General features: G+C 37.1%; 1 protein-coding gene and 1 long non-coding RNA gene across 2 annotated transcripts; both read left to right on the forward strand.

Annotated features, from left to right (window-relative positions):
• The first annotated feature begins 8,407 nt into the window (after nt 1–8,407).
• Nucleotides 8,408–16,119, forward strand: LOC102305347 (adhesion G protein-coupled receptor E1). Its single transcript, XM_042228614.1, has 18 exons — nt 8,408–8,786; nt 10,270–10,353; nt 10,583–10,721; nt 10,806–10,984; nt 11,100–11,228; nt 11,362–11,405; nt 11,509–11,592; nt 11,811–11,964; nt 12,168–12,290; nt 12,374–12,564; nt 12,670–12,831; nt 12,936–13,130; nt 13,939–14,156; nt 14,248–14,308; nt 14,393–14,484; nt 14,614–14,782; nt 14,864–14,953; nt 15,290–16,119. Exons 1-18 carry the CDS (start codon nt 8,756–8,758, stop codon nt 15,329–15,331), a joined length of 2,187 nt encoding a protein of 728 aa, XP_042084548.1. The 5' UTR covers nt 8,408–8,755; the 3' UTR covers nt 15,332–16,119.
• Nucleotides 16,120–19,240: 3,121 nt separating this feature from the next.
• On the forward strand, nt 19,241–22,505 carry LOC121815857. The gene is made up of 3 exons (XR_006055425.1): nt 19,241–19,345; nt 19,445–19,497; nt 22,437–22,505. It is a non-coding gene; the product is annotated as an uncharacterized LOC121815857 (long non-coding RNA).
• Nucleotides 22,506–23,356: the final 851 nt, after the last annotated feature.

The following is a 23,356-nucleotide window of genomic DNA, read 5'->3' on the forward strand; positions in this document are numbered from 1 at the left end:
TATTTTTATTTAGAGCTTCCATCTTAAGAGTGTTTCTAGTGTATTTTTTTTTCCTTTTGTTTTTACAGCATAAACAGAATTTTTTAGTCAGAGCATTCTGGGGGAGCCAAACATTTTTGCTCTCATGCCTCTTAAAATACCTGTGAGTGCAAATCTGACATTTCTCTTCACACTTGCACAGATGGATACGATGGCACGAAGTTATGAACTTGACTGAAGATAGAGAAATGCAATTACCCTGAGATTATGAAATTATTGCATTGTCCCTTAAGCAGTCCTGCAGCTTTTTGTTTATTCATTCTCATCAAAAAGTGAAAATGCATCACATTCGTATTGTTAACGCTTGCAATCAAATGATGGCATCAAATTCAAATGTGTTTCATGCAATATGAAGTACATCCATCTATGATTATTAACTTAGTGATGGTGAATTGGTCTTGCTGGATGCGCTTTAAAACAAATGGGGTTTCTTAGACTTGGTGCTGACAGCAGTAAATGCTTAAATCAACATTAGCCAAAGACATCAGTGCTCTGAAGTGAGCAACTGCTGAGCTGTTAGTGATGCAGCCTGGCTTTAAATACAGCACTTACTTAGATCCCCATAATAATATAATAATCACCTTAATGTGATTAAGTTTCAATGATTCACACACAGAATCTTGCAACTCGAAACAATAATTTCTTTAAAGGCTTTGCCCTCTGTCGAAAACCACCACTCCACACACACAGCAGTTCTTCAGTTGGCTCTGTAATAACATAAATATCCTTATTATTAACCATTAAAAAGCTTAAAATTACCAGCTCTCAACCATTGTGGAAAAAATGGGCCTCATAATGCATGAATTTGTCCCAGCTAATCTGGCTAATAGCCTCTTACACTTATACTTCAGTAAACAGTATATTTATTAAATTTTCTTAAAAATATAAAGCAATACTGTAAACTGTGCATAACAAACAACTCTGGGGAAGAAAAAAGTTTTGAGTGTTAATGAGGGTATAATTATGTATGAGTAGACTGCCATTATATTGTATTAATCATATAGTCAAACATAACATACAATTTGCATACTAAATGCATTGAGACTGAGGTAGGGGAGAAAAGGTAAAGAATTTTGGGGAAAAAAATCCTTGTCCCTTACGTACTGTGTTACGAAATTTACGATCATCAAATTTATAATCAACTGTGTATATTAACAAAAGATAAAATAAAAATAAATACAACTGAAGAATTAGTTGATAACTAAAAATGAAGACAACACTGACATATTCTTCCGAGTAAGTGTTGTTCTCATCCTCGGTATTAAGTATAAACCTGTAGTTAGCTGTCTAGTTTTACCAAAAGAATGAATACACTATGGTAAGACTTTCCACACTATCGATAAGTAGTTCCTACATGTCTTCACCTCTATCCAAGCACAGGTGTTTCACTAGAGCTCTAGGTAAACAAGAGTACAGAAAAACCTTTCTCTTTTTCCTACAGAAAGTCTGCGCACCTCAGAGACAGAACATGACCTCTGAGGCCTATGCAGCATGCTTATAATATGAAGTATTTCTCATGGATGAGGTTCACAAAGCTCTAAAGAGGTTGAAGCTCCAGCAACACTTGTAGTATGAAGAACAACTTTTTTTGCTTGGCAGACACTTTTCAGCCTGTAGTTTATGCCGGGGTACAGGTGCTTTTGCTTTAGCCTTAACACTGTCAGACATTTGCTCTTCTCTATGCACTTCGAAAGAAGGCGAAGTTGAATCAGAAACCTTGACACTGAACTTTGCAGAGGCCAGGTAGATTTTGCAGCTAGGTGTTTGCACATCTAAATAAAGAACAGACTGTTGTTGGGTGATCAGTCCTGTACTCTCTTTAGTACCCAATTTGCAAATGATTCAGCAGACCTGACGGTTTTTGTAAGTGACAAAAGACAGCCTTCCTCGCCTGCCCTGATAATGACAGCACAGGGCAGAATAATATATGCATCCTGTCTCTAATTTCTGGTGGCACTGAACTGATTATTCAGGCCAGACTGCATTGTAAGATGATTCAAAATTCATCTACTATCCACTTCTGAGGCAGTGGTTCATGGGCCTTGGAGCAAATTAGAGGAGTCCAGTTCAGTCTGTCAGTGGGGAATTAAAAGGGCATCTGCCACTCTCGGCAGCTCTCTATTAGCAGTAAATGACAGTGTTCAATGGTGAATCTTGACATGCAGGAATTCAAGTGAAGAAGACAGCTTAAAAAGTCAAAGACCCTTTTCTAAGATGTATGTAGGTTGTAGAGGTTGTAAAAAGTTACTTCTGTCCTCAAATAAAATCAAAAGATAGTTCAGCTAGAACGTCCTTAAACCCACGTTACAGTGTAAATTTTTAATGTGGAGGTGAAGTCTAGCTCTTGTCAGTGTTCATTATGCAATCGCTTAAAAACAGGAATATGCATTAAAGCAACAAAAAAGAAGAAGAAGAAGAAGAAGAAGAAAAGATGCTGCGCAATTAAATGGAATTACATGCTTGGTTACTTGCAACGCAGTGGTTGTTGATGTTCTACTTATTAGGGCTATAACAATGTTTATGTACTCACCACTCTCTGGCGCATTCTTAAACTTGTGCATCACGAAATTCTCCATCTCCAAATTCGACCATCTAACTCTGCTCCTCAGACGTTATAAGTTACAAATGTGACAGAAATTGTAAAAAGACAGATCAAAAATACACGTAATCAGCACGTTGGAAGATTCACCATGGGTATTTTACTGTAACTGATACACCCAGCATGCACCTGTCGAGAGCCATCACATCATCGTGGGTGTGTTTGATGTGGCTAACGTGACAGTGGCTCACCAGGTGGTTCGCTCAATCAGGAACTCTGCCCTCTTGTGTCCGAAGACGCAAAAACAACTCATTGATGAATGGCACGACAGAAAGTGAAATGCAGACAAACGCAAATTAAAAGACATTTAACCAAATGAACCATTCTACATGTGAATGAGTGCATGGGTGAAGTAAATGGTGTATGCAGTTTTGTTTGGTGCAAAAACCCCAACCAAAGCACAACGAAAATCCAAAAAGCAACTGAGCTCCGAGGGCTTTCATAGAGCACTGGCACGTAAGGCCCAAGTGTTACCAGTGTCACTGATGGGAAACGATCCACACCAGTCCTCCAACGCCTGCAAATGAGACGTGCCACACAAACGGGCAGAGAGGAAGGCTGGGTGGAGCGGATCATTCCACAAGAAAGACTCCCAAAAAACAAAACAAAACAAAAAAAACATTACAGCAGCAAGAGTATATGTGATTCATTACCTTCAGTCCTGTTTGCTTTGTTGTTGATATTATAAAAATAAAGGACACAAAATTGCACAATTTCTCAATATGATGTCAGAAATTGTGCTAAATTACTCCTGAAGATTTCTCCTGAAGGGATCGCACATCCACCCAGGAAAAGAAGAGCGGTAGACCATTTAACAGTTTAAATTGTTTGTTAGATGAATCATTTCCTGAATTTAACACTCAAAGAGTGCTACACCCTGTGTAAAATTAAGCGCTGTAAATATCTGAATATTATTAATATGCTTATCAGTGATCAGGGCCCCAGCCATGTGCTAATATTACTGCTGTGTGATAGATAATGTCATATCTGAAAAAAGAAACATGCTTAAAATGTAGACTTCACCCTGTCTGGTGCATGATTAGATAAATGTTTTGATGCAAGATTGTAAAGGAGGCTGTAAGGTTAGAGTTCTTGAATAGCAACCAGCTTGGGAAATGGTACTACACAATGACATGCAGGGGGAGAATTTCAGTGCACACTATCTAAAAATTCAGTGCAATATCCAAACAACTGTCTGAAAGATTCCCCTTCGGACCTGGTGGTTAGAGGGTCTGTTGAGGGGGGTGTTAACATAAAACATGGTTTTATCATTTGCCCGAAAGCAGCCCCCTGGCTTTACAGCTGCACACGTAAACCAGCACTGTTTTTAAAACACTTAAGTCAGCATATTTAGGAGTTTTCCTTAAACTTGCTGAATATGCTGAGTTAGTGGATCCACCTTAATTTTCAACCCAGTAGCACTAGTTAAATTGTTATTTTCCACATTGCACTTGATAAGACTAATTCTCAACACTGAAAATTATCTTTCATCTAATACGGTCTCTACTGAGAAATTGACTGGCCTAATCTGCAGCACCAAGAAGAGTTTTTTAAAGCAATCAAACATCTAAATTTCCCCAGGCATAATAGATGCATTATTGCATAAAGCTGCATCCATATATTGTGAGAATAAAAATGCAAGGTGGCACAGAAGTCAGATTTGCACCAAATATTTAAATACAACAGCTGAAATGATGCATGCCACATGTCTCCAACGTTGGCAAGTTAATTTGCCAGCCTAGTGAATCTAGTGTGGGAGGGGGGGATACGAGAGTAAAAGTGTAGTACCTATATTTCTCCACTAGATTATGCAACATCACCATGACAAAATATTCACACCGAGTATGCCATTTTGATTTGGCACTAAGAAAATATTCACATAGTGGATTTGAAGCATGTTTGAATAATAAAGTCATTTTCTGCCTGTAAAGTCAAGAGAAAATTTACTTTGATTTGTTCTACAAGTTAAAGTTTTAGATGTAGCTCCTAATTCACTGCCAAACAGTGAGCATTTGGATAAGTGTGCTTTATTAAATGAGTAATTACACGGCAGAGTTCAAATGACTAGGAGAACTAGGTAAATCATTTTACTTGTTTAGTTGCTTACACAACTACCATGTCGTTCGAAACTATTTTGTTCCTCTTTGGTGTTATTCCCTCTTTCATCTCTTTTTTTCATTTTAATCTTTTTTTTATTAGTTTTACCAAAAGGTCAACGAGCACAAAAAGAGAATATGCAACAAAGCGGAACACGAGCAGCAACAAAAATAAAAAAGGTTTCGCACACCCATGATCTCAGCACTTTGTAAAAGCTTAGCTCAGAGGTGTGAAAAGCTGGTGACAGCATGAACACACTTCCTCTACATGCAGGGGAGCTATTTTTTCACAGCTATAAAAGGGAAATGTCTCTTCGCACATATTGTCACAACGATCAGTACAGAGTGTTGAACACTACATTCAACAATGCGGGAATTTTTGAGTCTTTATGAATAGCAGTCAACATCTATTCATTTCAAATTCATCCACGTGTTCTAAGTCAACTGCATATTTGTAATCACTGCTGATACAGAGTAATGTGAGATAAAAGCTGAAAGAAAGCAGGATTAAACTTGTCAGTTAGCACTTCTAATTACTTCTACAGAACTTTCAAACTAGTAGCTTAAGAAATTAAATGAAAAAGCAAGGAAAGATCTTAATGTAAACTTTGACAACATTGTTTGCTATAAGGTGTGAGATGAAAGGGGAGAGTCTTTTGGTGTTTCACTGGTTAGCAAGAGGTCTACATTCTCATCCGTTCCTCAGTTGTGGGATGTATTTAGTTGCTAACCTCAACCATATCCTGTATGGCACACTGCTAGGTCAAAAGTGACTGAAAAAAACAGTATCAACACATTAATTTTAGTATTGCTTTTGGGGGGAGGTGTGAATAGTTTTTGATGTTTTTCAGTTAAAATAAGTTTTGTTTTTGTTTTTAAATTCCTAAATGCCAAGAATTTAAAGAAAAACCATAAAACCAAAAAGAAAAAACATTGCAAAGGACTGATGACAATTTAGATTTCTGAGAATCAAACAGGAGCGTATTTTTTGAGACACTAACACGGGTTATTTAACAAAATGTCCCCGTTTTGTCTCTCTTCTCTAATAGGTAATACATGTAGTCATGTTGCTTAAACAGAATTTTCTTGTAAAAGATGGAAAGCAGAAGAGAAAAGGAGAAGTGCGAATTTAGCAGTACCACTATTTTTTTGTGTTTTTTTCATGTTAACAGTTTCAGACAGTAAGTAGCAAAAGGCAAGAGTGTCCAAGCTAGAACTTCACACTGGCTCAGTGAAAACTGCTTTAAGAGCCGTACCATACCAGCAGTATCAGTTAAAACACACAGTTTGGCTAACCTCAATATTCACTGCTGTACCACAGATTTCTATGACACGAACATATTTTGGACTTACAGTCGTCAGTGTAAGACACAGACACAAACCAAAACATTCAGACTCCATTCTGACCTCTAGGTTCAGGGTATGTCAGGAAGTTGTTGAGACAACTGGGTCACATTCAGGTTCCTCCTCATTGTTTGGGAATCCAGAAAGAAACAAGAAAAACCAAACACAACTGACACAAAATACACAAAACTCTGAAAGTACACTATCTTGTTATAGGCAGGAAGAAGTTTGAAATATAACAGGATAAGCCTTGGACGCTTGCCATGATCATTATTGGTAAAAGTCACTCTGTGAAAAAGAAGTCAAAATGAAACAGTAGGAAGACAGTCGCCCAACTCAAGCGGAACACATGTATCATTTGAATACAGACTATGTGCAAAGGAGTGCCTGAGCTCTGGACTCACACACTGATTTATCATGCTAGGCACAGCTTTGACTGAGGTATGCATAACATCCTCACCCACAAAGCCTGACACTGACCATTATCTGTATTGTATGTGTTGGCCAGATACATCATGTTGCTACTCAGATGTATTCCCTTGTTGCACTGATATGCTTGCTTTTCTATGTAATATCCATCCATCCAGTTCAGCGGGGACGCTCGGCTGATATAGGGAGAGAGGCAGGGTACATCGTGGACAGGTCACCAGTTTGTTGCAAAGCTAACACAGAGAGAGACAGACAACCATTCACACTCACATTGAATCCTATGGGAAATTTAGAATTAACAACCTAACCCCACTAAATGCATGTCTTTGGACTGTGGGAGGAAGCCGGAATAACGGGAGAGAACCCACACAGACACTGGGAAAACATGCAAACTCCAAACAGAAAGGCCCCGGTGGATTTGAAGGCAGGATCTTATTGCTGTGAGACAACAGTGCTAACCACTGTGCCATTATGTAGCTTTTCTGTTTAATATTAGGTACTTTTTAGTGAAGTTACATTGTGATAGCTTTTATTCATAGATTTTATTTTATATTTATCAGGCAAAAACAGTGCTACCACTTTAGAACTATTTCATATACCTATGAACACACACACTGTAGGCTACATATAATGACCAACAAAAAAAGCCAAACATTTGTGTCCAGGGCTCTGTAATTTAGAGATCTGAACATACTTGTTATTTGTGAGTTGGGTTATTGAAAAACTTCCAATAATGTAAAGCAAAAAAAAAGAGTAAGAAAAAAGCATTTTTCTGTATTTGTCTGTGACTTTGCATATAGATCGATACCAGTGATACAAGTAGTATCACTGGTCTGATCTGATAACAATACCAGCATTGATATCTATATCTGTTTCTCATGTAAACATGACAAAATGTTGCTCTTACACTTTATATTTTAGGCACTGAATCTTTGTCTACAATAATCATGATATGAAATTAAGACTGCAGCCTGCACAGGCCTGAAAATTACACCATGAATGTCAACTGGAAACAAAACAAGTCACTGAAAAAATTAGCAGTCTGTTTTATTTTATGACACTGCTCTTGCAACATGTTTCCATTCCTTCACATTTTCAGAGCAAAAATCAACCCTCACAGATCTTGATAGGTCATAAATGTATGAGTGTGTGTGTAGCCAAGCACGTCATAGTATAGTTTCAAAAGACTGTTTCCTGTTACACCGTGCAACAGGAAACCTTTAAAAGACGTAAAGTTGTTGGTTTGTAGAAGCATGTGGTGTATTTTTTCCAGTACTGTAGTGCTTAATCTGTCCTTTTATTGAATCAAAGTGCACTAGGCCTCCGCTCTGGGGAATTACATACAGACTATATACTATGTAGAGGAAACAAAATAGTAGAAGCCTTCTTTGTTTAATTCTTTCTAAATACAGCTCAATGCTGTTACCATTGTTACATTGTCTAAAAAAACATAAGCAGCCAGAGGCTAAAACCATGAATATGTCATCATCATCATAATCAGCAGACTGTGTGCCTATGGGAGGGTATATCAGCTGGCAGGACACTGTAAAACAATGACTAGCCTCACAATCTAAACTTTTAACCCTCTGTCTGTTCCCACACTACGTCTAAAAGAGGAGAAAGTTCAAGTGACAAGTGAGCTATGGCAAAAAGAGACATAAATTATCAGGGTTGCATAATCTAGTAGCATATTGCTGCAGCTGTGCAGTCGTCAGAAATACTGGATTTCATCTGTCACCACACCGCACCCCTCAAAAAGTTAGTTCCTAAAAAGCAACTTCTGGTTGTACTCCCATAAAAACTTCTGCGTCAGAGGACTGATCTTATTACTGTGTGTGTTAGAGTGAGCGAGAGAGAGAGAGAGAGAGAGAGAGAGAGAGAGAAACTCCTCCCAACTAAAATTCACAGTCACCACACTATGTCACCCCAGTAGTCAGACAGGCAGAAAGAGAAAAGGGATAGTTCAGTCTGTGAAGGGATGTGTGTTGTTGGGGAGTGCTTCAGTCGCTGAGTTATTGGTTTGCTGCTGTCAGCATAAACGTTAGCTACTTTTTCTATATCAGTTCATTTGACTGGTGGATTAATATTTATTATTTTTCAGTTTTTTAAATTACAGTTAAAGAACCTTTGAAAGAGTTGAGAAGAAGAGAAAAGGTTGGGACAACCTAAAAGCAGATCATTCTGCAGTTTTTGTCTGGGTTGGTTAAACTTTCTTGAAACGAGTAAGGACTCTTTTTGCTTCTTCACCATGACGTGCAGATGGAAGCTTCTTATACTGGGTGAGTCACATATGTGGGAGATGGAATGGAAAACATTATCTTTTAAGATTTTTTTTGTAAGGATCTGAATTTAGGATGAAACTTAAACAAAAACATTTTCAACATTTTCATTGAACTGCTGTCTAGTAATACTTAAGCTGTCTAAAATAATGTCTATGTCTAAACAGCAGTTTTTGCTTTTCGGACATAGAAACTCTTGCTTTTTGTTGCATTTGTTTAGTCACTTTTCTTTGAGATAAAGTCAGGCAGCATATTGTCATTGACAAAATTATAGTAAATGAATAAAAGTTCTCAGAGATTTTCTCAATTTTTTGTCGAATATCTCATTTCATCTTAACTATAATTCCAATTTTTCATGAGACATTACAACCATGTCACATTCGTGCAAAAGCGGGCAACTCACCCAACAAATTCCATGATATAAAAGCCCAGTTATTACTTTCTTGGCTGACTGCGCATCATGCTACACATTAATTCTCACTTCATTACTGTCATGTGGTAAATATTCTTTTTTTAAAGTGTTTCCTTCTTATTTCTGAATGACACAGTTCTGACAGCTGATAGTTTTTCTAAAAAGACACCAGGGACTGTCGTTTCAGTGCACAGCACTGCTGCCCTTTTGTGAAGAGGCTGAATGACCGCCTTGTACATGTGCAGGTTTCCTTTGAGAGCTTTACTAACCGTATGCTAAGTCAGGGTTCGAGACTCGCTTAGAAAAGAGATTCTTAAAGGTTTCACTGGTTAGAAAACTAATATTAAGTTGACCTTTATACTTAATGTTTCTTCTCTTCTCCCCATCCTCCACCATCCTGTCAGCTATACAGAAAGTTATATTAAGCAATTGAACAATTTAGCAATGTTTTAACTTCTTCAAATTAAGTTGGGAAACAAATGATTAAGTGCTGCTGCATCTAGCAACCAAACGTTTTAAACTGGCAACAGTTTTCTTTCATGGAAAAAAATAAACTGTAAACACAAGGACAGGTGTTTCATTCTCCACCCCCACCCCAAAAACGAAAAAGATGCAGCATATTTCTGAGCCATAACAATAAATTAGTTATTTGTTTCAAAGATTATAGTAAATTTCTTTGTGTTTTTAAATAGCCAACTTTATACTGCACCCATCAGCTGTCAGCTAGGAGTTCAAAGTAAATGGACTGTGCAAACTCCCAGATGTAATAATGGTTTATTTTTGTGCCCTGTCATGTAATGTTTTCTCACTCATAGGAAGCACAGTTCTCCAGACACCAATGTGCTGTTTATTTTGAATCATATTTCAGACGCAGGAATAATGTGAGGAAATTAGGATAGAGAATGAGGGCCTTTGCTTTTTCTTCCCAGATCTTATACTATCACAACCATTTTTGTGCAATTTATATGATAAGCAAAATTCATAATCAGAATAAAACATCAGGATAGATTAATGTTCAAAAGGTACTGAACCATAGTATACTAAGCTGACAGTTCTCTGCTTGTTTTTCAGCTCTGTCTTTCTTCCTCATCATGGTGCTGTCAGTATCAGCAGACTGCCCTCAAGGATTTTTAGCAAAGAAAAAAAACTGCATTGGTATGAAAATCTTTACAAAACAAAACATCAGACACTTAATCAGTAATGGAAAATGTGCAAGTTGAGCAATGTGTGGACTTTATAATAAAATAATTAATTTTAAACCTTTTCTATCAAAAGTTTGAGTTTTTGGATTTTCAAGCTATTTTTATTTTTAAATCTATAACAATTTCATATCAAAGCACATATTTATGCAAATACATCTTTTCACATTTCTGTCCTCACAAAGACATAGACGAATGTACAGATGAGAAGCCATGTGGAGAAAATACAGTCTGCACAAACACAATTGGGAGCTACTACTGCCAATGTAAAGGTGGTTTCAGTCACCCAACAGGGAAGGTGAATTTTACAACTGGTGCGTATAGGTAAGTCATCTCAAATTTATGGTGATAACAACTCTGTGGTTGATTGGAGAAAGTTTATGTCATACAGTCATAACTTATGTAAAGATTAAAGGTCTCTTCTTTTTTAAAAGATATCCAAGAATGTTTGGAAATCAAAGACATCTGTGGACCTAACGCCAAATGTGTGAATGCAATCCCCTATTACTCGTGCACCTGTTATGATGGATTCATTTCTACTACTGGGAATAAAACCTTTCGTCACGATCAAAATGCTACATGTGAAGGTAAAATGTTGCTCTCATTGGTGCTGCCATTTTAGAGTGAGCTCTTCAGTTTAAGGTGATGGCAGAGGATTTTTTTTCAGAGGTATTCTTACATGTCTTCTTCCTGCTGCTCTAGATATTAACGAATGTCAAAAAGGAAATCCCTGTGGTCAGAATGGATTATGTAACAACACACAAGGCAGTTATTACTGCATGTGCAACGCAGGGTTCACTAACTATGGCAACAAAACGGCACGGTGCACTGGTGAGAATACTGTCCATCATCCATTATTAAACTGGGGTTCTTCCCAGTAAATGCATCAGAAACAAACAGAACACTTATTGAATACCTCTGGTCATCCGTAAGCAAATTTATTCATTAAACTTTCTTTCTTCAGAATCAAACTGTGATGTTTTCAAAGCTCTAAATGGGCTGGAAGAGGTAACTCCACATCACAAATACTATAAAGTATCAAAATTCAGCACATATTATGAATAGAGTTGTCTCACATTTTTGTTTTATCATCCACCAATCTCTCTTCTAGAAACTTCCCATTGTGAAGCAGCTCAATAAAAGCTGTCAGGAGCTCACAGGGGACAAAAGTCAGACTGAAGAGGACTTATTGAAGGTACTACTAAATTCAGAACATTTTAACCTTACTGCAAAAAAGTCATCAAGTTTCTTGAAACCAGGCAGGAAAATAATGCTCTGCCTCTTTCAAACTGTCACATGATGCTCAGATGTCTCATAGACCGTTTACACTGAGGTAGCCTGAAAGTCTGCCTCAGTCTGCCTCTGTTTCTTGTTTCTCATGGTCTCCTCTCTCATTCCTCTCTTTGTCTTTAGAGATTTCAGTCAGAAATAGATCAGCTCTTGTCCAGTAAATTTCTCAAAGACAGAAGAACAGTCTCCATCTTTCTGGATTTGGTGGAGAGTGTTCTGAGGCTAATTGGAGCCGTGACGAAGATGCCAGGGAGAAACACAACTTCCACTCACACAGGTTTAATATAAATTTGCATTTGCAGCAGAATTTAAAAGAAAAACAAACCAACAAACAAATATGTCCAATTCAGGTAGATATGTTCAAATATGATAGGAGCTTTTGCCTAGAGCTTGTACGTTTATTATTGATTACATTTTCTTCAGCATTATTGAACAAGCAGTGTAAGATAAGAAAAAGCAACAACATTTATCTGGTTTCAGAGCTGAAAATGCTGGTACATCATGGGCCTGTTATATCCAAAAGAAACACAACTTTATCAACTAAGCATGCTCAGTTGGACATCCAGATGGAAATGGCGGCTGGAGAACCTGCCTATTACCCTGGTAATGACAACAAATATCAAATTTGTAGCCAATTTCATCACGTTATGACACACTCCAATTATTTTCTCCTTTTATTGTTTCAGGGTTTACAACAGTGTCCTTGATGAGCTACTCAAACCTGGAAGACTCTACAGATGGCTTCTTTGATGGGATCAAACCACAAAAGAACCAGAGCTTTAAGATAAACTCCAAAGTGGTGACTGTCACTGTTAGCAACAAAAATACAAGCCACCTCAAAACGCCAGTCAAACTGACTTTGGACCACTTGATACAGGTAAAGAGGAGAGCTTACTACTAATGTTTAGGGACTGTGTTAATCTACGTTGACAAACAGGAACAACAGAACAGTCAGTATCTCTGGTGTATATCTGTTTAACAGAAAAATCAAACGCACATCTGTGTGTTCTGGGATTCCTCGGTGAACGGAGGATCATGGTCTGATCGTGGCTGCGATGTGGTGAAGTCAAACCCGGAATATACTGTGTGTTCCTGTAATCACCTGAGCAGCTTTGCTGTACTGATGGCCCTCTATGAGATGGAGGTTAAAACTAATTATATATACCATAATGCTTTTAGTTCAGAATAAGTTTAATCTTCAACCCATTTTCATACAATAATGTTACCATTCTTTCTCTTCCACAATAGAATAAGTTCGAGTTGCAGCTGATCACCTGGGTGGGCCTGTCCATTTCACTGATTTTCTTATTCATCTCCATCCTGACATTCTCAATGATCCGCTCCATTAAAAGCACAAGAACCACCATCCACCTGCATCTCTGCATCAGCCTCTTCATTGCAAACCTTGTCTTTCTAGCGGGAATCTCTCAGACAGCGAACAAGGTAAACAGAAACTCCACTTGCCATTAGCATTTATGCATTAGCAGAAGTTTCTGCCACCTTCAAATATAACAGAGAACTGTATACTAAGTTGCAGCAAAGCTACTGTTAAATACCCCAACTCTTTGATCTTTGGGCTGAAGGAATAACAACACTCAGTGTATAAATGCTCAATCAACAATCTCTTTAATCAATACAATTCTCTTTATTCCATACAACACTTTGAGCATTACAAATGTCCGAATGGGAGATGTGCACGGGAGGGTGTCCGGCAAAATCTCAAAGTGTCTGACTGTTTCTCACATTCTTATAGCTTCAGCCCTCCTCCAAACTAAGCATTCACATTCTTTCTCTCTCAGTGAGCCTAAGTTACAACCTTGGCTTCCTGTGCAGTATGTTTTGTTCTTTCTACAATCAGAAAAGCAAGGCCACGATTCTCTGCAAACAGTATTCTCTTTATAAATCAACAGTATGAAGTACCATAGGATAGTGTAATTCATTCACAGTAAATCAGCAGTCAAATGTAATACAAACCAGTCTAATCAATCTAATAATTTCACCTTCTAACTATAGTATAATGCAACCGAAAACTATATAATGATTTCATAAGCTTAAATCAGAGGTATAATGTAACATAAGACAGTGTAATAATCGCACACTACTGAATTATTCATAAGATATATTAATAAGAGATATATAATAGACACATAAACAATTGAAGAATTTCTAGACATTTCTCCCTCTTCATATTCATCCACATTATTCATGTCTGTTACCCTGATCCTCCTCTTTCCTTCACTTTCCGTATTAGGCTGGCTGTGCAGTGGTAGCAGGAATCTTGCATTTCTGCTACCTGGCAGCGTTTTGCTGGATGTGTCTGGAGGGCATTCAGCTGTTCAGGATGGTTGTCCTCGTCTTCAACACCACCTTTAAAACCCTCCACATGATGGCAGTTGGCTATGGTGTTCCAGCTGTTATCGTTATCATCTCTGTCTTAGCTAATTCTGGAGGATATGGCACTAAGAGATAGTAAGTTTCCCCAGTTCCAATTATATTGTTCTATCGTTAATTCAAGTTTGAATTACTTACTTACTTACTAAACTCTTGATGTGCATTTCAGTTGTTGGCTAAATCTGGAAATCATTTGGAGTTTCTTTGGGCCTGTCTGTGTCATCATCATTGTAAGTATTTAAATAATTATTGAGTTTAATGTGATCCAAAATGGTGACTTGTGTTATGTTTAAACCTCATCTTTGGTCTTTCAGATAAACATTTTCTTCTTTCTCATAACTGTGTGGAAGTTAGCACAGAAGTTCTCAAGTTTAAACCCTGATCTTGATAATCTGCACAAAATAAAGTAAGTCACAACTCAAGCTGCCCACGCTAAACGCCCCATGCAATTGCTGTGTGGAAAGTATAACGTAATCTATTGCCTCACCAAAGTACCTCGCACATGACATGTATGCATCTTTGTTGCCTCCTGCAGGGCATTCACCATTACTGCAGTGGCACAGCTGTGCGTTTTGGGCATCATGTGGATCTTTGGTTGTTTCCAGTTTGAGGAAAGCACTGTAGCCATGTCTTACCTGTTCACCATTTTTGGCAGCCTTCAGGGTGTTATGCTCTTTATCATGCACTGTCTGTTTTCCAAACAGGTTAGTCACATTTGTCTCAAAAGTAAGGGACGTGTTCTGCTGTCTTTAGTGATGCCCATACTAAAGATTTTCTGAATTTAGGTGAGAGAAGAATATGAAAACATCCTGGCCAGATTCTGTGTGCCTCAGAAGAAGAGCTACAAAGAGTTCAATTACTCCAGCAAAGCTCAAGTAAGCAGCTATTTATATTTTACTTTCCTTTTTTGACTTTCTCACTAAGCAATATTAAAGTGAAATCAAACATTTATTATAGAACATTCATTTTGATTTGATTCATTTCATTTCATTTTGATTCATTTTGAACATTTGATCTATTATGGAACAACTACTTAAATTTTAAACCCTAACGAAACTCAATTCTTTCCCATTGGTTAAAGAAGAAAATAAAATGTTATACTTAATACTTTTTCATACTTAGGAAACTGTTCCTCAACTGTTCCCTATACTTAAGGAACAGTTGAGATGGTTTTCACAGTTGATTGAACTATGCCCCTTTGTCATCTTCAGGCATCCAAGAGCAGCCAGGACACAGGAGAGTCTCATTTTTGAGAAGCTAAAACCTGACTTGAGACAAACTCTGATTTGCTGGAGACTTTCAGTCATTGGGACATATTGACATCGCACCTATAGCGCATCTGTTTGCACCTGTTTGCTTTGTTGCAAAATGTTGTAAATATTATCATTCTTTACTATGTGTGGGCCTTTTATTTTAAGTCACTGAGTTATCTATTCAAATCATTGCAACTTACAAAATCCTTACAAAAGAAGCATTTTGTTAAGTTTTTCAAACAGTTTTAGAAGCATAAATCTACAAGTATTAAAAATTTCAGATATGAAAAAATGTTTTCAGATTATCATAATTGTGTAAAGACCTGTTGTATCAGGTAAATCTAATAATGCTAATTCTTTAATTCAGGTACTGTATTTAATGAGCAATCTGAAACATATTTGCTGAAAAGCACCTTCTTCAACCACTTCCTCAAGCTTCTGAAAGACCCACAATAAGAGGATAATTATGAGACCGAAACATATATTTAAATGTTTTAAAAGTTTGTGTTTATATTGCTGAGCAATTTTCCTGTGTTTTCATTCTTGACTGCATCCATTCTCTGTTTTTTATCATGAAGCTATTTTAGAAGATTGTAAAAAATTTTTGATGCATTTACAGTTTGCAATTACTTCTTTATTTATGTTTATTGTTAAAAACCTTTTTTTAATTATTTTTTTAATGTTCTCCTAAAGGTTTTAGGGTAAATACATATTCTGATGTATATCATCTTTAGTGATTTTAAAATGTATCGCATTTGATATAGAGAATAAACTAGCAATGAAGACAACTTTTTGGCCATTATTTCAGAACACAAAGCTTTAATTCAATGTTAAAGCATTTTCATAATACAGACTGCACCTTATGGTGTAATTTCCCCATATTTCGCATGTGATTTCAATGTCATCTTTTTGAAATCAGGGTATAATTTTCATAAAGTACGTCCTTAGTAGACAATAACTTTAAGTTTTATTATATATTATATAATATATTTATTATATTATATATTTTAGAGGAAAAAGACATTTGAAGACATTTTAAGTACTATATAATTTCAGTGTATTTTAGAAAAAAAAAGAGCAAATAATGTTTCCCGATTTTAGGTTGGAATTAGAAAGTGATTCTTGATGTTTATGCCATAGTCGTAGTAAATAGTCAGTTTTACTCTCATGCACAGTTGACTGTATCTGATGAAGTTTTGATCTGACGTTCCTGCATTATAATTATAAATGCAAAAAAGCACTATCAAATATTACAAGACTTAGGCTGTGTGACTTCCAAGCGATTTAACCAAAACATGTTTATATGTTTTATATATTTATTTATCTTTGTTTTCTGTCATAAACATTCAGGGTCCAACAAGATGTCTTTCAAAGGAAAAGAAAAATATAAAAATAAAATGGATCTTTTGGTGGAGAAGAAGAAATATTGCCACTTCGAGAGTGTTTCAGATTCCTTTTTTAAAAACTTCTTATATCTTGAAAGTTTCTGTAGTCAGGTGAACTATGCAGTTTTAGACTCTTTAAGATAATGTTTATGTTTTCATGTTAAATTGGTCCTGTAAATGTAGTTCCATTCATTTACACTGCACACATTAGGGGCTGCTTGGCAGACCAGATGGCTGAGTTTTCTTTAACATCACCATTATATTATATTATATTATTAATACAAATGTAAATTAGTACCAAATATCATTATTGGTTAGTACAGATGCTGAAAAAACATGTGACTCAACCGATCCATGCATTAGGTTTTCTTAACAGTAAGAGACATTGAGGTCTATCAGCTGGTTATAAGCTGTAAAATTGTTAGTGAACATATGTTTCAGTCATATCCAGCAGTCAAAGGGGGACTCAAACGGGGGCTCTGAAGTAAGGGTTCACAGGTTTATTTACAGCAAGTGAGTACAAAGATTCAGCACAATGACTTTCATGCAGTGAGCTCTGTGGCCAGGTCAAACATGGAAGACCACCGATTCCTTCTCTCCACATGACTTTTTCTTCCCAATTTTCCACACCACAGTTTCTGCACAAAGAGAGATTGATGACTAAAGGGCACAGCAGGTAAGCACAAGAGTAACACTGTAAAACTTGAGGAGCCACGCTTTGCAGACACAGACCAACAACTCAAGTGAAGGAGTTCCTCCATCTTAAGTAGCAGCTGGTGATGGGTGAGAATAGACAGTTGAGTTAATTACCTTCAGATGTGTGAAACCAGAGTGCTGGAGCTCAGGAACAGGTCTCACCCCTGAAACACAAGGCAAAGGTCTCTCTCTCACACACACTCTCAACTCGAGGGCCTGCTGGTTTTGCAGTGGGCTCTGTTGTCAGATAAAGGCAGTGTGCCACCGCTGCTCTGTGGGCCTCTCATGTTCATGCTGTGGTTGGTTCGTGAGCCAGCCACAGAGGAGTGCGAAGTTATAACATATAAAGAGCTGAAGTGAAACCAAGTGTTAAAAATAACAAAAATAAAGTGTCACTGCAGCCCATAGGCAAGTTTAGTTTTGAGCACCTCTAAAAATAATTATATTAATAATAGTAATACTTATCCATTTTAGTAGTATTTTCTGACATTGTCTTCAAATGTTATATTTTCGATATGTTATATTATATAAATCAGTCACATAGATCATGTCCTCCAGCAACGTGCAGTCAACAACTTGGAGAATTGCACGGTACCGTCTCCTGTGGGTGACCCCTCACCCCTCTGCCCGACGGAAAAATGTACACAGACAAACACATCTGTAGCAGCATAAAACCCACTTTAGAGTCCCTTGGTGGAGTGCTGGAGAGTTCTCCCTCCAGGGGCTCCATTGTTTTGCTGGGGGACTTCAATGCCCATGTGGGAAACAACAATGAGACCTAAAAGGGCATGACTGGGAGGAATGGCATGTCTGATCTTAACCCAACTGGTGTTCTGTTATTGGACTTTTGTGCTAATCACAGCTTTTTCATGACGGACACCACGTTCCAGCACATGGACACCCAAAGTTGCAGATCAGTGATCAACTTTGTTATTATATCTTCAGCCGCCATACTGGACATTTGGGTGAAAAGAGGTGGACAAATATAATGTACCCAAACATATAGTGAGTGTACACTGCTGGCACAGATCATCTCTGGCAGAGATTCAGGAGCATTCAGAAAAAGGGTGAGGAAATAGCCCCTCCATTGCTGAATCTGCTGCAAAGAGCTGCAGCTGCAAGGTTCAATTCAATTCCAATTTATTACAGCGGCAAATGAAAACAACAGTTGCCTCAAGGCGGTTTATACCTTAATGTAAAGACCATAATACAGTAAAACAAAGAAAACAGACAAAATTCCAACAGTCATATGACCCATTATGAGCAAGAGCTCTGGTGACAGTGGGAAGAAAAAACTCCCTTTTAACAGGAAGAAACTTCCAACAGAACCAGGTACGAGTACATGTGCCTTAGTCTCACTGTTCTTGTCACTTGTTTTACTTTGACAGGCACCTGTCATGTGTGCATCATGTTCAGTTTTGCTTCCCCTGTCTCTGCCCTGATTTCCTCTTGTGTATATATCATCTGTGTCTCCCTCCATCCAGTGTCGAGATCTCCCTCATTTCTCTGGCTGTGTCTACTGTCTGTTTGTATTTCCCAGTTTAGCTTCCCTGTTGTTTCCTAGTTTAATGTCTTCTGTGAATCCAGGAATAAGGCTTCATTTAGAGTTCAGTTCTGTCTCTGAGAGCTGCATTTTGGGTGCAATCCTGCCTGCCAAACACAGTTTCATGACAGGGGTGTATTCTGAAGTGCTAGCAAATAAAGTGCTGCTATACTGTTCATGTAAAAAAAAAAAAAGAAGATACATAGTCTTGAAAAAATAGTAAAAAAATAGAAGCAGGAAGCGATAAACACGGGGTCTTGTCACCACAGTGACACTTTATGGTGATAAGCATTGAACACCCCTGGCGGCATGATGATATGGGCGGATAAGAATTTGACGTGACGAGAAAAGACAGACAGCCAGAGAAAGAAAAAGACCTGGTCATTCTATGTAATGTTAAGATCTTGGCATTTTTAAATATATATATTTGTTTTACAATATTAGCCTAACTTGTAGCTACTTTTACATTTTCACTGATTTCATCCATAGAGATCTGCACACTGCTTCCAACATAACAGGCACGCGGATCCTGCTGATACTGGGTGAGTCACATCTATCATACATTTGCACAGGAGTAACAAGGGGAAAATATTTTATAAGAAGTTACATACAAACCTTTCATAGCTTTTTTCATGCTTTTCATATTAAATCTAATGTTGGATCACAATTTTCAAAATGTAATTTTTTTTTTTGCAATTACTCAACTACAAGTGGACTGATGCCTTGTAATACAGTAATATACAGAAACTATATACACAGATCTGCATGTTTGCATGTGCAGGAATTTGTTTTATTTAAACTATAAATGAAAATAAAGATCACCTTCCACCATAACACCTTCTAAACCCTCTTTTTCCGCTTCCTTTCTCAACTGCTTCTCTCCATGTTGAAATATGGCAGTGGCTGAACTATGAGTCTCAATAAAGTATGCTTCATTTGTCTCCCTAAAGAAAAATAAACTGCTAAAACAGAGGGAAAAAAGATGCTAATGGGTACGTTTTAATCCTGTGTCTTTCTGTTCTCCCACATCTTGGTGAATATAATAACAAAATAATCATGTTCATTATGTATGTTAGTCAATGATTTTCTGTTTTATTTTGATAGTTTGTCTTCTGTGTCTTATAGCTAGTTCCACTTCACCTGTCTTGTGGTCTTGAGTGTTTTGTGTCTTGCTACCTGTGTTTCCCATTTCCCTCATTATCCCTTAGTGTGTCTGTGTGTTCATAAATAGTGTTTTTTCCCCTCCTTTGTCCTTAGTCACAGTTTCTATCATGCTCACATTGTATTTCCGTGTGGCATTTCTTTTTCTGGGTTTGTGTTAATGGAGCTCTGGATTTTTATCCATAAACCTGTGTTTTATTTTTAGTGAGTCTTTCTTCATGTGTCTGCGTTTGGGTCCTCAGTTTCCAAATCCTGACATTGTTTTCCACAACAGTTTGTTCTGCTTCTGTCCAGAACATAGGGTTAGTGGCTTGAAGCTACGCTTAAGGACATGATGGATGATGACTTACCTCAAAAGGTTAACATGCAAAAAATAAAGTGAAAACATGAATTAATTCATTTAAGATGACATATTTCATTAACTGACTAACATAAAATATGTTTTTACTTTCTTTCTATTTAAATGTTTTGTGTTTTACACATGGGAAGCTTTAGTTTGTAAAAACAAAGTGGGATGGAGGCTTCACAGGAGAATGTGAGCATCTGCCTAACAAATCTGACACATGTATTCATTTCTGAGACAGGGGAAAATGGTGCTACAGGTGGTTAATGTGAGCACTTTTATTTTTGCTTCATAAAACACACTACAGATACTCTTAGAAAAACCTTCTGATGAGCGGTGCTTTTTGTGTTTGCGTAACAAACTATTTATAAAATCATCTTTCCGTTATAAAAGATAAACATCAGTTCAAACCTATAGCTCCACTCAGTTTGTTATCAGGCTGTTTCTACATCCTGTTGCATGTTGTCTCCATGTTGTCCTTCAGGTCTCCCTTTTGTGAGTGCTACATTGTTTAATAGACTTTTTTTTGTCATGCTGACTGTTTTTCTGTGTATGGCTATTGCTTTTTTTTTTTTTTTTAACTGATTTGAACTGAGGGTTTTACCCTGTCTCTATGTGTTCTGTGTTTTTGACCTCCTCCTGCAGTGATGGTGAATTACAACTTCACCATAATAAAATTTACATAAATGAATAAATAGTGTTTTACCAACCAAACTTTGATTTTTAAATAATATCCAAGCATAATGGATTATTACTGCTATCATTTTGGTAACTTGGGAATCATTCAGTCTGATAGATGCAAATATATAAATGCTGTAATAGATTAAGAGCACTTGAACATGTTGTCCTATTCAAGGACCATTTAAACCTGCATACCAAGTTTGCAGCCGGTAAATAAGAAAATGTATGAGCTTTTGGTCATACATTGTCAGTATATATACTAAATGTAATGTTAGCATATATCAACATGGTTCTACAAAATAAATTACATTCTTTCATAGCAAATACAGTTCAGTTCTTAGAGGAAATACAGTTCACCTCACACCACACTGGTGATTACTGATGGTACTGTTGGCTAAATCTGAACTTTTATTTTTTCTTTCTCTAGTATACTAGAGAAAGAAAACAAAAGTTCAGTATCAAGTTTCTATTTGTTACGTCCCCACGATGAGGTCGAGGGGTATGAGTGTGGGGACCGGTAGCAAATGGGTCCAGAGCTGAATGAAAGGAAACCAGACAGAGTGCTCAGTATATATTATAGCTTTATTACAAATAATCTTAACTTAAAGAGCCGGCAACACCGTTTTACCAATAATGCCAAAGAAACAAAGGAAGCAGTCGCAGCAACAAAGGAAAAAACTACCAAACAAATAAGGGAGACACTTCCGGAGCCCACAAGCCCATCTACTCACGACTCGAAGGAGCCTGTCCAAAACCTAGGGGGAAACCATGTAGCGCCACAGGGGGAAGAAAACCAACTCACTCACAGTTCATCCCCAGCTTATGTAGCCTCAGAGAGGTGATTGCTGACTGGGCCCAGGTGGTAAATGAGGCTAATCAAAACCAGCTGTGTCCTGGGGAGAGAGAAGAGTGAGAGAGAGACAGAGGGGTGGAGCAAGAGAGGAGGAGGCGGAGAGAGAACACCACAGCCACACAAGGGCAATTTCAAGAGGAGGCCCTGCTAGGCCCCTAACCAGCCATTTTGATTTTTAAATGCATATCAAATTCATTTTGAAGCATATATTTGTGCAACTACATTGTTTCACATTATTTTTTTATAGATAAAAATTACAAGCCATGTAGAGAAATCTCAAATTCATATTGAAGCACATATTTGTACAAATTCATCCCTCAAATTTCTGTTTCCTTAACAAAGATATAAATGAATGTGAAAATTACAAATGGTGTGAAGAAATTACAGTCTGCAACAACACAAATGCAAGTTTCCACTGCCAATGTTCTCTGCTTGTTTTTCAGCTCTGTCTTTCTTCCTCGTCATGGTGCTGTTGGTATCCGCAGGCTGCAATCCAGGATTCAGCATGAAGAAAAAACAATGCATGGGTATGAAAAACAAAACATCTGACACTTCTGTGTGCATTTTCATTTAAAAAATAAAAACATATAACATGTATAATCTGTTAAAATTATTTTTATGAAATATCAATAACAAGTATCTATTTTAAAATCTATTTTAAATTCATATTGAAGCACATATTTATACAAATACATCCTTTTGCATTTCTGTGTCCTTAACAGTGAGTCTAACAGTGAGTTACAGTAAGTCCGCAAATAAATGATTAAGTGTTGCTGCATCCAGCAACCAAAAGTTTTACAAACTGGCAACAGTTTTCTTTCATGGAAAACAATAAACTGTAAACACAATGACAGGTGTTTCAGTCTCCACACCCTCCAAAAAAAGAAAAATGTGTGGCATATTCCTGAGCATATTCAGCTGACTGGGTAACAATAAATTTGTTATTTGTTTCAAAGATTACACTAAATTTCTTTGTGTTTTTAAATAGCCAACTTTATACTGCACCCATCAGCTGTCAGTTAGGAGTTCAAAGTAAATGGACTGTGCAAACTCCCAGATGTAATAATGGTTTATTTTTGTGCTCTGTCATGTAATGTTTTCTCACTCATAGGAAGCACAGTTCTCCAGACACCAATGTGCTGTTTATTTAGAATCATATTTAATGTGAGGAAATTATGATAGAGAATGAGGGCCTTTGCTTCTTCTTCCCAGATCTTTTACTATCACAACCATTTTTGTGCAATTTATATGATAAACAAAATTCATAATCAGAATAAAACATCAGGATAGATTAATGTTCAAAAGGTACTGAACCATAGTATACTAGGCTGACAGTTCTCTGCTTGTTTTTCAGCTCTGTCTT

This window comes from Haplochromis burtoni, unplaced genomic scaffold, assembly GCF_018398535.1.
Source record: "Haplochromis burtoni strain Fernald_Lab_line unplaced genomic scaffold, NCSU_Asbu1 Contig_335, whole genome shotgun sequence".
NCBI classification, from domain to species: Eukaryota; Metazoa; Chordata; class Actinopteri; order Cichliformes; family Cichlidae; genus Haplochromis; species Haplochromis burtoni.

Excerpts from the sequence above, each read along its gene's own strand:
- LOC102305347 (XM_042228614.1), top strand. The coding sequence starts at position 8,756 with ATGACGTGCAGATGGAAGCTTCTTATACTGG. Across the intron at positions 10,354-10,582 it reads AAAGAAAAAAAACTGCATTG|ACATAGACGAATGTACAGAT; the intron begins GTATGAAAATCT and ends GTCCTCACAAAG. Across the intron at positions 11,593-11,810 it reads CTGAAGAGGACTTATTGAAG|AGATTTCAGTCAGAAATAGA; the intron begins GTACTACTAAAT and ends CTTTGTCTTTAG.